This window comes from Balaenoptera acutorostrata, chromosome 15 (genome assembly GCF_949987535.1).
Source record: "Balaenoptera acutorostrata chromosome 15, mBalAcu1.1, whole genome shotgun sequence".
Lineage (NCBI taxonomy): Eukaryota > Metazoa > Chordata > Mammalia > Artiodactyla > Balaenopteridae > Balaenoptera > Balaenoptera acutorostrata.
The window spans coordinates 66,260,506-66,275,431 of NC_080078.1; the positions used below are offsets into that span (position 1 = coordinate 66,260,506).

General features: G+C 37.7%; 1 protein-coding gene across 7 annotated transcripts in view; it reads right to left on the reverse strand.

Moving 5' to 3' along the window:
• The window catches only part of RBM39 (RNA binding motif protein 39), a 30,303-nt gene extending 15,448 nt beyond the window's left edge, over positions 1–14,855 (reverse strand). For 2 of the 7 annotated variants that reach the window (XM_007193205.3, XM_007193203.3), the window contains exons 1-8: positions 14,550–14,853; positions 13,865–13,928; positions 12,071–12,120; positions 7,253–7,447; positions 3,886–3,951; positions 3,736–3,789; positions 1,499–1,616; positions 837–989 (exon numbers count right to left, since the gene is read on the reverse strand). In XM_007193205.3, coding sequence (XP_007193267.1) covers positions 837–989; positions 1,499–1,616; positions 3,736–3,789; positions 3,886–3,951; positions 7,253–7,447; positions 12,071–12,120; positions 13,865–13,915 — 687 coding nt within the window. In that variant the 5' untranslated portion in view covers positions 13,916–13,928; positions 14,550–14,853. Of the gene's footprint in view, positions 1–836; positions 990–1,498; positions 1,617–3,735; positions 3,790–3,885; positions 3,952–7,252; positions 7,448–8,706; positions 8,783–12,070; positions 12,121–13,565; positions 13,639–13,864; positions 13,929–14,549 lie in introns of those variants that run through there. The other 5 variants (XM_057528380.1, XM_057528379.1, XM_057528378.1 and 2 more) reach the window with 4 other exon arrangements.
• Positions 14,856–14,926: the final 71 nt, after the last annotated feature.

The following is a 14,926-nucleotide window of genomic DNA, read 5'->3' on the forward strand; positions in this document are numbered from 1 at the left end:
AAATTAGTCTGAAACATCTTACTTTCAAGAAATGCTAGAGAGACTTCCCTGGTGGCGCAGTGGTTGGGAATACGCCTGCCAATGCAGAGGACATGGGTTCGAGCCCTGGTCCGGGAGGATCCCACATGCCACGGAGAAACTAAGCCCGTGTGCCACAACTGCCGAGCCTGTGCTCTGGAGCCCGTGAGCCACAACTACTGAGCCCGCGAGCTGCAACTACTGAGGCCCGCGTGCCTAGAGCCCGCTCTGCAACGGGAGAGGCCACCGCAATGAGAAGCCCGTGCACCACAACGAAGAGTAGCCCCTGCTTCCCGCAACTAGAGAAGGGCTGCGTGCAGCAAGAAAGACCCAAGGCAGCCAAAAGTAAAAAAAAAAAAAAAAAAAAAAAAATGCTAGAATAGTTAGCTGTTCAAACTATTCTTAACATATAAAATCTTTCACAAGTATGTATTTTAAAACAGTGAAAATATTAAATTTACTAAAAATGTCAAAACCATTCCATTTAAAAGATAGGAAGGGGAAAACATGTTCTTAGATGCTTCTATCCCCAAGTAAGAAGTCATCACAAATCAGTAAAATTCTAGAACAAGTTCTCAAGTCTCTTCCATGAAATAGGTATTTACAACTTACATTAAAATGGAAAAGGATGTTATTAAGAATACACAATTATCAAAGAAATCAAGGCAAATTTTTTTTTAAAAAGCTACCCTGAGAACATCTGACTTATGGTAGGAAGTGGTGATTGTGGAAGGCTCAAGGCATTACAACACAACACTAAGCAACAGCAGGTTTCTAACAGTACCAATGATCAAATTCTTAACCAAGAAAAAAGTTACCTGTGACGCCTGTACTATGATTGGCACTCCTAAAACCCGCTGGCCAGTTAATCCTATTGCTAGAGGCACTGAGCTAACATCGACAAATTCCACATAAGCAATTCCTTTGGAACGTCTTGAATTTCTATCAGAAATCATCCTCACATCTCGAACCTAAAAAGAAAACACACACTTTAGGTTCTGTTTGTGCAACCATTCACATAAGTATAATAATTTCAAGAGACAAGAGGCATATTGATATTGCAAAGCAAGCCACTAAAAAGATTTTTTTAAATAGGTAAATTTGTAGGCCCAATTCATTTATCAACATACATCAATTCCAACACTATTAACTTCCAAGTGAGGCAAAAAGAAATGGTATCAAAAATAAATTCCCTGGACTTCGTCCAGTGGCTAAGATTCTCCACTCCCAATGCACAGGGCCGGGTTCGATCCCTGGTCAGGGAACTAGATCCCACATGCCACAACTAAGAGTTTGCATGCCGCAATTAAGACCCGATGCAGCCAAATAAATAAATATTAAAAAAAAAAAATTCCCTAACTAAATTCCACCAAACAAAATGTATTTAGATGTTTTCTCATTTTATCTGTCACACTGACAATTACTAAAATGTTGTTTGCAGTTTCTACTTAAATTAGCTCTGTAAATAGTCTTAGATTACCTTTCCTACTGTGGAGAAAAACTCTTCCAAATCCCTTGGCCGAATTCTTGCTGCCAGCTGCATGCAGAAAACGGTCCTTGCATCTCTTTCCTCAGGAGTCAGATTATCAATAGGCTCCCTAACAGGGGTAAAGAATATAGAATTAACTTTATAACTTATTCTTTTAAAATAACTTTTAATGCACATTTTCAGTAAACAGAATAAACTTTCCTGAAACCAGTTTGTCACTACTCCCAAGCCCATTTTAACTATGATGTATATAAAATGTCCGTAAAATAATTCAATGTGACTCAATGCCTTCAATATAATGATAACCTCTAAATGTTTCTTCTCATAGTATCTTACATTATCAGAACCAAAGTCCACTGGCCTCTCAATCTTACAAATGGTACTCTCTCCAGGATAATAAAGGGCCAATCAGAAGCCTGAGAGTTTAATGACAGTCACAAGTAATAACCCCTGAGTCCACAGTAATGTTGGACTGGTCCAAATTAGTAGAAAGGATGTTTCCCCAAAAGGAAATCATAAAGTAAAATTAAGTTTCATAATCACAAATGACAAACTTGAGAGTAAAACCCCAAATGATGAGAACTATTTGACTCTAAGAATTTTTTTTCACAAACTGAGATAGATATACGGAATAGCGAGGCAGCTGTTTATCAGAATTAGATCAGTCTTACTAAGACTCTACAAATTCAATACCCGAAAAAATACTTCTTGATGGTTACAGAATAGAGAGACAGTAACAATTAGCAAGTCAAAAATGAAATGAGATTATCTAGACAAATAACAATAGTGGGATTTAATTTACTTATGCTTACAAATAGATGGTGTACACTTCTAAATTTACAGAGGAAACTAAAAGTGCCCAAATATGTGAGAAAAGTAAAAGAGCACAATAGATAAATTTAACTTAATGAATGTCAAGGAAAAATAACAATGTCTACTGACATTATTATAAATAATTCTACTAAGATTAAGGTTCTAAGTAAATCCTTAAAAATGTAAGCATAAACATGCTCTTTTTCTTAACCATGTTCTGGACATTCTCTGGAAGAACTTTACAAAACTCACGTTACATCCCCTTGAGAAATCTGCAAGTAATTTTAAACCTATTACCGTAGAACAGAGGTACAAAGCTGACTATATCCAAAGAATGAGAACTGCACGGGAGTTTTCCCATGAAAGAGAACTAAATATTAAATAAAAACTCAGTATCTGTTACAAAGAGCGCCTTTAAGAACATTAAGGCAATCACTAAATCCTAGGATTAGAATACGTCAAACAAGATAGACTCAAAAGTTAAAAGGTACCCTTTTAAGGGAAGCCAGAACATCAGTAAAAAACAATGCTCTCAAGTTAACAAAACGTTCCTTGAACCAAAATGGTAGACTGGATAGATAAGTCTTACCTTCTTTTAAGAAGAAAATATCTCACAGAATCACTCAAAATCATAATATTACTACTTGAAAACAAGTCAATTCGGTTACGATTTTGGAAATTAAATACTCTTCTCAAGTAAGGGAGCCAAATGATAAACTCATGACTATTTCAACTACTTTCCCACAAGAAGTTATTTCAATAACTTAAAATTTATTAACTCCAAAAGTGAGTCAAGTCTAAAGTTTTCTACAGCTACCATTAAAAAATTTTAGCTACTATAAAAGGGAAATAAAAGCACATGTAACATCTACACATTAAAGTGGTAATTTCTGCTCCGTTCTTCTCACATGCAAGTTATTGAAAACTTAGAAATTCACATTAATAATACTAGAATTGGACTTCCCTCGTGGCGCAGTGGTTAAGAATCCGCCTGCCAATGCAGGGGACATGGGTTCCAGCCCTGGTCTGGGAAGATCCCACATGCCGCAGAGCAACTAAGCTCGTGCATCACAACTACTGAGCCTGCGCTCTAGAGCCCGTGAGCCACAACTACTGAAGCCCTCGCGCCTAGAGGCCGTGCTCTGCAACGAGAGGCCACCATGATGAGAAGCCCGCGCACCACAACGAAGAGTAGTCCCTGCTCGCCGTGACTAGAGAAAGCCCGCGTGCAGCAAAAAAGACCCAACTCAGCCATAAATAAATAAATCTTTTAAAAATTAATACTAGAATTGCAAAATGAATCAAGATTTAATATGATCCAAATTATTATATGTCATTAAATTTAGCAGTAACATAAGTTGTAAACACTTTATAAAAGCTAGAAGTACAAAACAAAGGAAATAGGGACAAGTTACCTCACTGGGCTCTTGTCTTTTCTGAATGGACTTTTGCTTCGGGAGCGTCGCCTGCTGCAAAGTTAAAAAGTTTCAAAAGTTACCCAAACAAGTACACCACATTAGTTCCTTGAAAAACAATTTAAACAATTCAGAAGTATGTTTAAAAACCTTAATTTGATGCTATGAGGCAACCCAATCTTTCCTCGGATGGCACTGTTAAATTTTGGTCCGGAGCTAAAAAGGAAACACAAAATTACACTAGTTACAGGGTTAGGGTCTTGCTAAGATCGCGTTCATGCGCTCTCCAGCAAGTTTAACATTGTTTAGGCTGCTTGTTTTCCACCTCAATTATGAAGAGGAAATAAAGAGACTTTTTCTTCTCTTAACTCTATCCCAGGCAAACTGCTCTTACAGTTATCCATCCTGGACCACTGAGAGGTGCCAAGACCAAAGGTTACAGCCTCAAAATTTTTTAATATTCTGAAAATGCTCAATTTTCAGTCTAGTTCTCTTTAACTACATTATTTGTGAATACATTCCTGAATTTAGGGGGGAAAAAAAAAAGATACAAAGTGAAAATTACCCTGAACTTCCCTCACACCAGGACTAACTATAGTTAACAATTTGGTGTGCATCTTTGCAGATCCTTCCTAAGGAATACACATGTGCTCATATATACATACACATACAATATTCAGGTATGTCTTCTTGTTTGAGGAACTCTTTTTTTTTTTTTTTTTTTTTTTTCAGGCCACACCGCGTGGCTTGTGGGATCTTAGTTCCTCAACCAGGGATCGAACCCAGGCCCCAGGCAGTGAAAGCGCAGAGTCCTAACCACTGGACCGCCAGGGAATTCCCTTGAGGAGTTTCTTTTAAAAAATAAAGGAACTGGGCTTCCCTGGTGGCGCAGTGGTTGAGAATCTGCCTGCCAATGCAGGGGACACGGGTTCGAGCCCTGGTCTGGGAAGATCCCACATGCCATGGAGCAACTGGGCCCGTGAGCCACAATTACTGAGCCTGCGCGTCTGGAGCCTGTGCTCCGCAACAAGAGAGGCCGCGATGGGCTTCCCTGGTGGCGCAGTGGTTGAGAATCTGCCTGCCAATGCAGGGGACACGGGTTCGAGCCCTGGTCTGGGAGGATCCCACATGCCGCGGAGCGGCTGGGCCCTTGAGCCACAGCTACTGAGCCTGCGCGTCTGGAGCCTGTGCTCCGCAACAAGAGAGGTCGCGGCAGTGAGAGGCCCGCGCACCGCGATGAAGAGTGGCCCCCGCTCGCCGCAACTGGAGAGAGCCCTCGCACAGAAGCGAAGACCCAACACAGCCAGAAATAAATAAATAAATAAATAAATTTATAAAAAAAAAAAAAAAAAAAGAGAGGCCGTGATAGTGAGAGGCCCGCGCACCGCGATGAAGAATGGTCCCCACTTGCCGCAACTAGAGAAAGCCCTCGCACAGAAACAAAGACTCAACACAGTCATAAATAAATAAATAAAAGAATGTGAATTTCTTTAAAAAAAATAAAAAATAAAAAAAATAAAGGAACTAATTCTTTCCATAATCATGAAACTCCAACTTTTTCATTTAACAGTAAGTCTCCAAGACCGCATATAAGCATATGTAGTATGTCATACACTTCAGTTCTTTTTGACAAAATAGTCCATAGTAAAGATGTGAAGGAAGTTCATCAATCCCTCAGGAAAATTCTTTTTTCGGGAGTTGACATATTAAAGGAGTGTTTTCAAAAAAGATCACAAAAGTAACTTTTTAAAAAAGCTTTATTCTGTAGTCTAGAATATTCTAAAAAGGCCCAGTAGTTAATGGCCCTTTTATTTTGAAAGACCAAACTAAGTTAAAAGGTCAGATCAGATGTCCCTTAGTGCTCATCCTGCTATCCTTTACCAGATGGGTAGCAAAATGAAAATATATGGTGGTCTTCAATCCACATTTGGATTTATTTTCATGGACTCTACATGCACGTATAACACCCAAGCAGTTCCAAATAAAATTGTATTAAATGGGTTCTTTGCAAAGCACACTGAAAGTGATCATAAAGAATATATATTTACTGGATAAATGAGAGTCTATAAGCTATTTTCTTTCCCCTTCAATTATAAAAGTTTCAGTTTACTGCCTTGGTAGTTAAAAATCACCTGAAACCAAACATAAGAACCAAGTGAGCTTAAGTCAGACCAGAATCACAGGCTGACTTCAAGTATTCATCACTGATCAGAGATAATAGTATTCAGAATTTATTAAAGTAATCCTTCCCCCCTATTAAGTTCATTCTGGTAAAAAAGAATGCAGTAAATTTTGATAAATTGGACAAAAAGCAAAGTATTTTCTAATAAAGCACTCAGAATTAAAATAACATTGTGGTCCTTTTTAAGCTGTTAAAAAGTTTATAAAATAATCAGCTAAGAGGACCTTAGAGAACAAGGAGTGGAATCCTTTTTATTGAAAAACCTGAATCAGAACTCCAAGTGTTACCAACTTTACTGGGTTAAAATAATACCAAAACATTTCATCAATAGCAGTATTGTGGGTGCTCTAATTTACATTCTCTTCTCATTCAAGACTAAATAGCCTGTCAGTGGTTACCTCCTACTTAAGAGATGAAAAACTAAAGCTTAAGAATGTTTCTTAGAGTGTTTAACCAATTTAAAGAGCCAAGGCTCTGATTCAGGACTGTTATCTTTGAATTCAATCTTAAACCATTCAAGTTTTAACGTTAAAACTGTTAATTTTAACATATCCCACAGTTTACAACAGTGTATTTACTAACAGGAAAGAACATCATAAATCACTAGGGACTGTTAGACTAAACTGCTTAAAGAGTTGCAAGAAGGCTCTTTCCAAAGTCATTAATATATTTTAGCTTTTTAAAAATTTCTATTAACGAACCATTTCCAACTTGTTTAACCACATCAGAATTTCCATAGTGATTCAACCTTCAGAAGCAGTTTTAGTGCGTTCTTACTATTAAAAGACCTTAAATACAAAGATGTGTGATGAGCCCCCTAAATAATCATTATCAAGAAGCATGCACTAAATTCACAACTGGTCTGTCATTTCAGCTGAAAACAGCCACACAGACAAGACTGTTAACTATGTATTTGACGAACTATACATATTTGCAAATATGTATCCATCTGAGCTTTAAAATTTTAAATAACTTTACGTTCAGTAAAGGATACTGTGATAGCTCACAAACCTTTAAGCTTTCACGTATTTGGCACTACAATATCAAACCTTTTTTAAAAAAGCACTTTAGTGCTTTAGTTTTAATTGGCACACAGTAATAATATTTCTAGATGGAGTAACAGAAAATGTTCTGCATGCCTAGTAAAACAAACATTATGTATCTGTCCACACACTGCATTTCTACTGGACTTTTCAATGCCAAAATCCTTATTTAATACTTTTTAACTGATCATATTGAAAAATAAAATTCCACAATTCAAGTCACTCCAGTTACGCTATCTGGATACCCAGAAAAATCTCTCAAACCAATATCATCATAATTATAGTTACATACTAGGGACTTCTGTAGCGGCCTCTGAATCTGCGATCTCGACTTCTTGAACGGCTCCGTCTCCTTTCTTTGCTTCTACTTCGCTTCCTTTCACGGCTTTTGCTCTTTTTCCTTTCTCTATCTCTACTTCGCTTCCGTTCCTTACTTTTGCTTCTTTTTCGTTCATGACTACGACTTCTGCTCTTGCTTTTTTTCCTCCTGAGAAGAAAAGAGTCACCATTATCTTGCTGATATAAGAATCTGCAAAAATTTACTTCCTTTTATGGTCAGATATATTTTGCTATTTTTACTATCATACAATGATACATAATAATCACTTATGGAAAAATAATTCCTAGGTAAGGCAAACAACACCCCACCTTTGCCTTCTACTACGGAAAATCAGCAGCCCGTTGACAATGAATCATTTGAGTGAGAGGGACTATAATGATCTATCTTGAGAGTCAGCTAGAGCTTTAACAAGGAGAGGACTTATTGGTAGGTATAAATCAAAACCTGAACTTTGAAATGTTTTTTTTTTCTTTGGCCATGCTGCACAGCATGCAGGATGTATCTTACCCTGACCAGGGATCGAACCCCATGCCCCCTGCAGTGGGAGCACAGAGTCCCAACCACTGGAGTACCAGGGAAGTCCCATGAACTTTTAAATAAAGTCTATCATATCTGGCCCACTAAGTATAACTGTAATCCAAAACATACAGTAATAAAATCAAAGTTACAATACTTTAAGTATTAGTGTTGGATCATATATAAAAATTACCATTAAATACACTTACTTCTCTTAAGCCAATTTTGACCCAATTTGCACATATGAATATTATATACTTTCAAAGGGCCATACAGGCCTCACTAATTTGGTTTTTATGGGCAAAATTATTACAAATAATGACAAAGGACAATAAAACTAATGCAGTAAAATGCAATCTGACACTCCTAGACTTCAATGTGACCACTTCAGATACTTTCTTTTTCAAGTTACAATGAGTACACCAAATATTGAAATATGCCATTTTTATGCCAGTTTATACAAGCCTGTGGGGTACAACCAAAAGGAAGAATCAACACCTTTATAAATCTTTATAAATTCTCAAGCTCTGAAAGGTAAAAAAGCCAGTCAGTCGTGTATCTTCCTGTTCATTTCTGTATTCCTCACAGCATACACCCACTCATTCCATAATTTTTATAATCTGTACCTCTGTCATCACCCAAATTTTAGAGGTGCCTTCAGATATTTCAATATAAATTGACAGACATTTCAAATTAAACTTATCCACTTAAATGTCATTTTGTAGTGGCTAGAAGATTATGAAACATTTTGACAACCACATCATTTGGAAATTGAATTAACCGTTTAGTCCTTATCAAAGCAAAGTTAGCACAAGAGCAATTGAAGTCTGCCTCAGAGAACCTGTAAGCAGGTCATCTTAGAGTGCATTGAAAATAGAAAATGAAGACACCCACCTTCTGGAATCTTGAAACCCACACTCCAATCACAAGGAGATGTAGAGCTTTCCAAGGAGGCAGAAACTTTGTCTAAAATTTCAAGATAATCCACCTGACTGTCAGAAATGTATATGCTAGGTAGCACATGACAGAAAATTAGGCTACACTCATTACTTATACAGACGTCATCAAAGCAATGCCCAGAAGGGCAACAGATAACATTCCAACTTTGCTGCCTAAAAACCTGAAACTATCTCTTAGACTAAAGAATTCTCTGAGATAGCTATAATCAAAAATCCTAAATATTATCAATTAGGGGACAAAGTAAAAACTCCATCCCCCACAAAAAGGACAAATAGTTTTGCTCTGCTCATAAATGGTCCATTGCAGAGAGACAGCCAACCTCCCAAATTACCTCTTTTTAGGCCCAAAATTTATTGCGCCAAAGGAAAGGACTCGAAAATTGGAGAGCTAATTTCAACTTAAGGTCTTTCTAGGACTTTTTATAAATGAGTCCCCACCCACATCTGAAGGCAACCCCAGACAGGTAAAAAGACAGCAACATACTAACACATTCAGAAATATAATCCTCTTTATAAAGCCCAGACAAAAATTTAAGGGTGCAAGAAAGCAGTGTACTTCTTTATAACAAAATGAAGCTTCAAAGAACATTTATTAAGTTAACTAAAGAAGGGTTATCAAAGTCCACACTAATAGTCAAATCCTGTTACAACTTAAAAGGGACTTTCCAAAGTCTTTAGTGGCAGTGGAATTTTGTACTGAACATCATTGAAGTAAATGGTCCACTGGGCTGGGCCTTTGGACTTTTTGGTTATATGGCCTCTGCTGTAAAGGTGTTTTGCTATAACTGGATTTGACCTCTTCCATGTAAGAAGATCTAAATTTTAAATGCAAAGTACTCTGGAAAATAAGAAAAAAAATAGAAAAGTCATTTATTCCAAAATTTATAGATAATCCACACCACAGTAGCCAATATATTTTAACTGTGTCATTTATTGTTTTTTATCCTTTTTTGAGAAATTCCAAAAGAGCTTAACTGAATGGATGCTGGTTGAGACTTTGCAAAACTGGTTATACTAACAAATAATACTCCCATGAAGGCAAGCTCCGATACTTTAAAAGGCATACTTTGAGGTCTTGCCAAGCTCAGGGGTATAGCTTTTCAGAAAGAAGGCTAATAGATAACCAATTTGCGTTAATATTAAACTTAGTTCCTTTAACTATTACCTGAAATCAATTGAGTGTATGTACTGAGAATTACTTTTAAAAGAAAACATTTACTAGTCAGTCAACTCTCAATTTCTCATAATGTGCATTTTCTTACTACCTTAAAACTACATCCCCAATACTCAATGGCTTTTAAAAAACAATGAAGTTTTAGGATGAGAAATGCACATGGCACGTTCCTTTGGTTAAGAGACCTAATTTATACTAAAAACTAATACACAAGAACATTCTGCTTGTTTTGTAATTTATCCCTAAATACAAAAATTTTTTTCTAGATAACTTTCAAATTAATTCAAAAAGATTAATTCCCTTCAGAAAAAAAACGGGTGAACAGTTACTGGCTGACCAAGGGAGTCATTTATTTAATCAGCTTTAACTGAGAATGAGAAGAATGAGAAGTCTGACAGAGAAATAATTTGTACATTTAAAAAGAAACTAGATGATCGCTGAAGTTTTGAAAAGGTTCTTCCCTTAAACAAAGAATCCTATGGCCAATTAAGCTGTCCGTTCTTCTATTTAGTCCCACTGGACTCTTTACATTATAAACACCACTAAGTAAGCACCAGTCATTGAGAGCTTGATGTTAAATTTCCTTGTAAAAGACTGGTAGTCTTAATGAGCTTAGTTGTAGGATGGTTAACAAATATAAACTGGAGATGGTATTAGTAGCAAGGAATGACATGTAAGAATGGTACAACAAAGAAGGCATGTGCCCTATAGTGTAGGTCCTCATTCTTTTGGCACTTAGAGTGAGATCTTTATCCATCCACTTGGTCTGATATCTAGAGATTGGATAATTTCAATTTATATGGTTACCACTTCCTGGGTTTTGATTACAGAATTGCAAATCACAACGATTAATTAGGAAACTTACTTTGGTAAAAGGTCTAAAATCAGAGGACATGATACCACACAAAGATTGGTTGACCGCCTCAAATCATAACAATTCAACACTAAACCCAACCCAATACCCTTAACGTGATTAGTGAGGAACTATAACAGACTCCCACCCAAACAGAAAAAATATAGGACATGTCCTACAAATTGTATCATTTTGATCCATCACTATAAAATTCTAGGGGTAAGAATATCGGTGTAGCAAAACCTGGACAATCCAGTCTACGTCCTAATCTATTTTATGAAATTATATTAACCTACCTTACAAACTTGTGAGGATATTGAGGTAGTATATTATGAAGCACTTAAGAACTCTTAGAAGGAAGCGCCAAAAAGAACCAAATAAGTGGCTTATTCTACATCATTTTTCATTATGTATTATGGGGTCATGAACATGACAGAACATTTGACTATGACATCACGAAGGCTAATAAAATGTCTTAATGCTTATAATACAGACCATGTGATGTTAAGACGCAATGATTTTAGAGCTGAAGGAAAACCCCAAGAACAGGATCAAATTTTATAAAGTGCATCTATTTAGACTTCTTGCATACTATACTCTGTACTAGTCTGTATCAGAGTTCCTATTAAAGATTACTTCTTTAACCCAAATGACACGCATAAATATTCAGTTTTTTTAAACTCCATTCTCACTATTAAGTCTATCAGAGTTTAAAAAGCTTAAGAAGACGAAAGTCATGTAAGAGGAACATTAAGAAGTACTTAAGTGTGCTATAACATTACTACAAAAAGAACCTTTAGGAGCATCAAGGAGCATAGATAATTTACAGCTCTGACTCCTTCAGTAATTTAGGGCAAACAATACTTTTCCACAGCCTGGTTATTACCTTCTTCTTTCTAACCATCTTCAGTGGATGTAATAGTTTTATTGATAACATCACATAATAAATATTAAGCCAAAATTAATAAATTTAAGACAAAAGACAAGCTCTAACACCAGAACTCTTATCCAGATTGTCATGGATGGACCTGGAGAGGAAGGTGTCCAAAATGTCCCTGACACCAATTCCTGAAATTAAGGAAAGAGTCCATAGTTTTACATCCTCAAATAGTGTCTCATCCCAAAAGGTAAAGAACCTACTTTTCTAAAAAAGGCAAAGAAACCCTTCAGGAGAGAACCTTAGGTTTGATGCTTTAGCCACAGGAATACAACTTAAAATCTCAACCACATATAGCTCCCCCCAACCCAGGTCCCTTCTTAAAACTTACTTTTTGCTACGTTCTTCATGGCCGTTGGCACTGCTCAACTTGTTCTCATCCTAAGCAGGGTTGATAGAAGAACATCATGAGGACGAAGTGGTAACATTTCAAGTTGTCAAAGGGTAAAGGGAATAGGAATAAGAAAATACAAAACAATTTTAAAACTAATTACTTATTTATAGTTTAACATGGAAGGCTATAAAAAAATTTAGATGGGTATGTGTTTAACCACTTTGTTGCTTACAAATTAAGTCATCAAGATACAAAAATAAAAATGCATATTAACACGTTAAATTTTATTTTCTTACATAGTTAGATAGTAAGTTATCCAGATTTACAGTGTTGAAGTGGTTAAATAGAATTTCTGTATAACATGAATGAAGTCCTGTTTTGAGTTTTATTCCATGTGCTATGGCCCCTTTGGTCAGTACCATGGCTCTATTTCTGCCTAAGCCCCATGTGGCCATGCTAGCAGCCAGCCACTATCGATTTCCTGTGACCGATGCCATTCCTGAGATCTTCGCCCATTTCCGTTGGAGGGTTGGGACTGTAAGAGCTTGATGCCACCTCTGTCACACATCTCGCCCTGAAGCAAACAGGGATTCACACTGCTTTAGTAATGTTGACTCCCAAGAACCCAAGAAAGTCAATTAATAATCGACCAGTCCTACTTCCATACCTGTTTACATGGAATTACATCCATGTTAAACTAAGACAGAATCTTAACATTAAAATAGAAAGTAGCGCTTCAAGAGTCTAAGCATTACAAAACTACATACACTATTAAAGCTTTAAAGAGTTCATCCAAATTGGTACCACATGGTCGAGCTATACACTCCAAAACAAATGTATTATTTTTAAAAGGTTTAGCGCAATGTTTATTTTAAAGTTTGATCACATCAGTTATAGGAGTATAAGTGCTAACTTACAAAGCTTACAGTTCGTGACATCAGTGATAACGCATGCATACTGCTATTTTCACCACCAACTGGTGAAAGAATGAAAAGACACTTTTACTGTGATACTGAAATGGGTCAAAGACTGTATTATTAGTCAAAATAACTCCTTTGTAGTTTTTTGTGTGAAATATTATGGCAGGGACTAATTAAAAATAAAACAATATGGAGAACAGTTAAACAGTCATCAAGTGACTCAAGTTGTGATACTGCCTCTTTTGATTTAAGAATTTTTTTTTATTCAGGGATCCAAGAATTTTAGTAATTTTTAACTGAGCAGATCATCACCTGCCTGTTTTAATATTGACTATTACCAGTCTTATGTATAGGATAAATTTTTAAATCTCACCCATTTCTTCTTGTAAGACTTGTCTTATTTAAAGATTTGCTTGCCACAGACTGGTTATGCTGTGTTATTCTTGGACCCCTGCTGCTTTCCCAAACCACTACATTCACCTTTTTGCTATACCAAACTGGAGCTGGTAATTCTTAGTTGAGTCATTTTACCTAGGGGACCACGGTACAGCGATAAGTCACTCAATTACTACCTTATGATTGACAGTTCACACTGGAATCAAAGGTGAATTCATGGGAGTAGAGGTGAGATATCGTTAGGCAAGTCTACAAAGAGAGATAGATGGGCATTTATTCATCACGCTGAAGTGAAACTACTGCACAATATTATTACATCAATAGCATATATTTACTTTTGTAAGTTACACTTAATGCATCTCTGATAAGATAAATCAAGAGGGCTCCGGGGAGGTTAGTTTACATTTCAGCAGTAGTTTCGTGAATAATGCTAAATTAAGAAATAGATAAACCTCACCGACTTGTTTTTTCTCACCTTCTTGTAAGGAGCCTCAAGCATTGCTTCAATATCAATATCGTCTGCCATTTTCTCTGAACGCCTAGATAAAGAATAAGAATGAAAAATTCAGTGAGTAAACAATTTTAAATTTTGCTAAATTTCCTTCTTACCGGACATACTCCAAAACTTCCGAGACGCCCCACAAAACGACTAAGGTGGGACGACGCACTTGAGTAGGCTTGACAATTAAACCTGAAATGTCCCCAAGACCGAACACACTAAAACAGATTAAGCATCCGATTTTTAAAAAGCCTGTAATGCCTCAAAAAACAACCCGAGAGCATCTAACGAAAGCGCCTCTTTCCGCGCAAAAACCCGCGCTGCCATTTTAGGGGCAAAAGGAAACTCCCTCGGTTGGGAGGAGTTCGGTGCCAAGGCAGCGTTCGGCTGGCGCCATGTTGGGAGGTCGCGGTCTGCCCAGGCCTCGAAGGGACAGGTAGCCATCTGCCCGAGGCCTCTCTGGAGCCCATGCCACCCGAAAACCCTGAAATCTACCCAACCGGAAAGGAAGGGCGCGGTCTTCGAAATGAAGCCCATTTCTCGAAAACCTGCCCCCCCCAACCCCGTCGCTTAAGACCGCCTAACGAGTGCCCCTCAACCCAGAAAAGAACCACACCTCAGAAAAGTCCTGCAAATACGGGGGTCCGCGACGCCTCCTTACCTGTGCGGGCTTTCGGGGTCCCTGCGGTGCTCGTATTCGGAATAAGGGGGGTTGCTACTGCCGCCGCTGTTGCTACTGTTAAGCCGCTAGGCCCAGGCCGCAGTACCCCCCAGCCCGAATTTCGAGCTCCGAGGGCGGATAGGCCCAAGCGAATCTAAAAGAAACAATGGGATTAAAGGAGCCCGCGCGGGAGTTCAGGATGGCGGCTTCGGCAGCGGAGGATCCACCCCTGCGGCAGCGTCGGCAAGCTCTCTGAAATGGCGGCCGCGACTTCCCCGTACTCACATTCACCAACACACATACACACACACAAACACACGGGGCCTCACAGAGCCCTCAGCACGGGCTCTCGCGAGAAGCTGCTCTTAGTTTCAGTC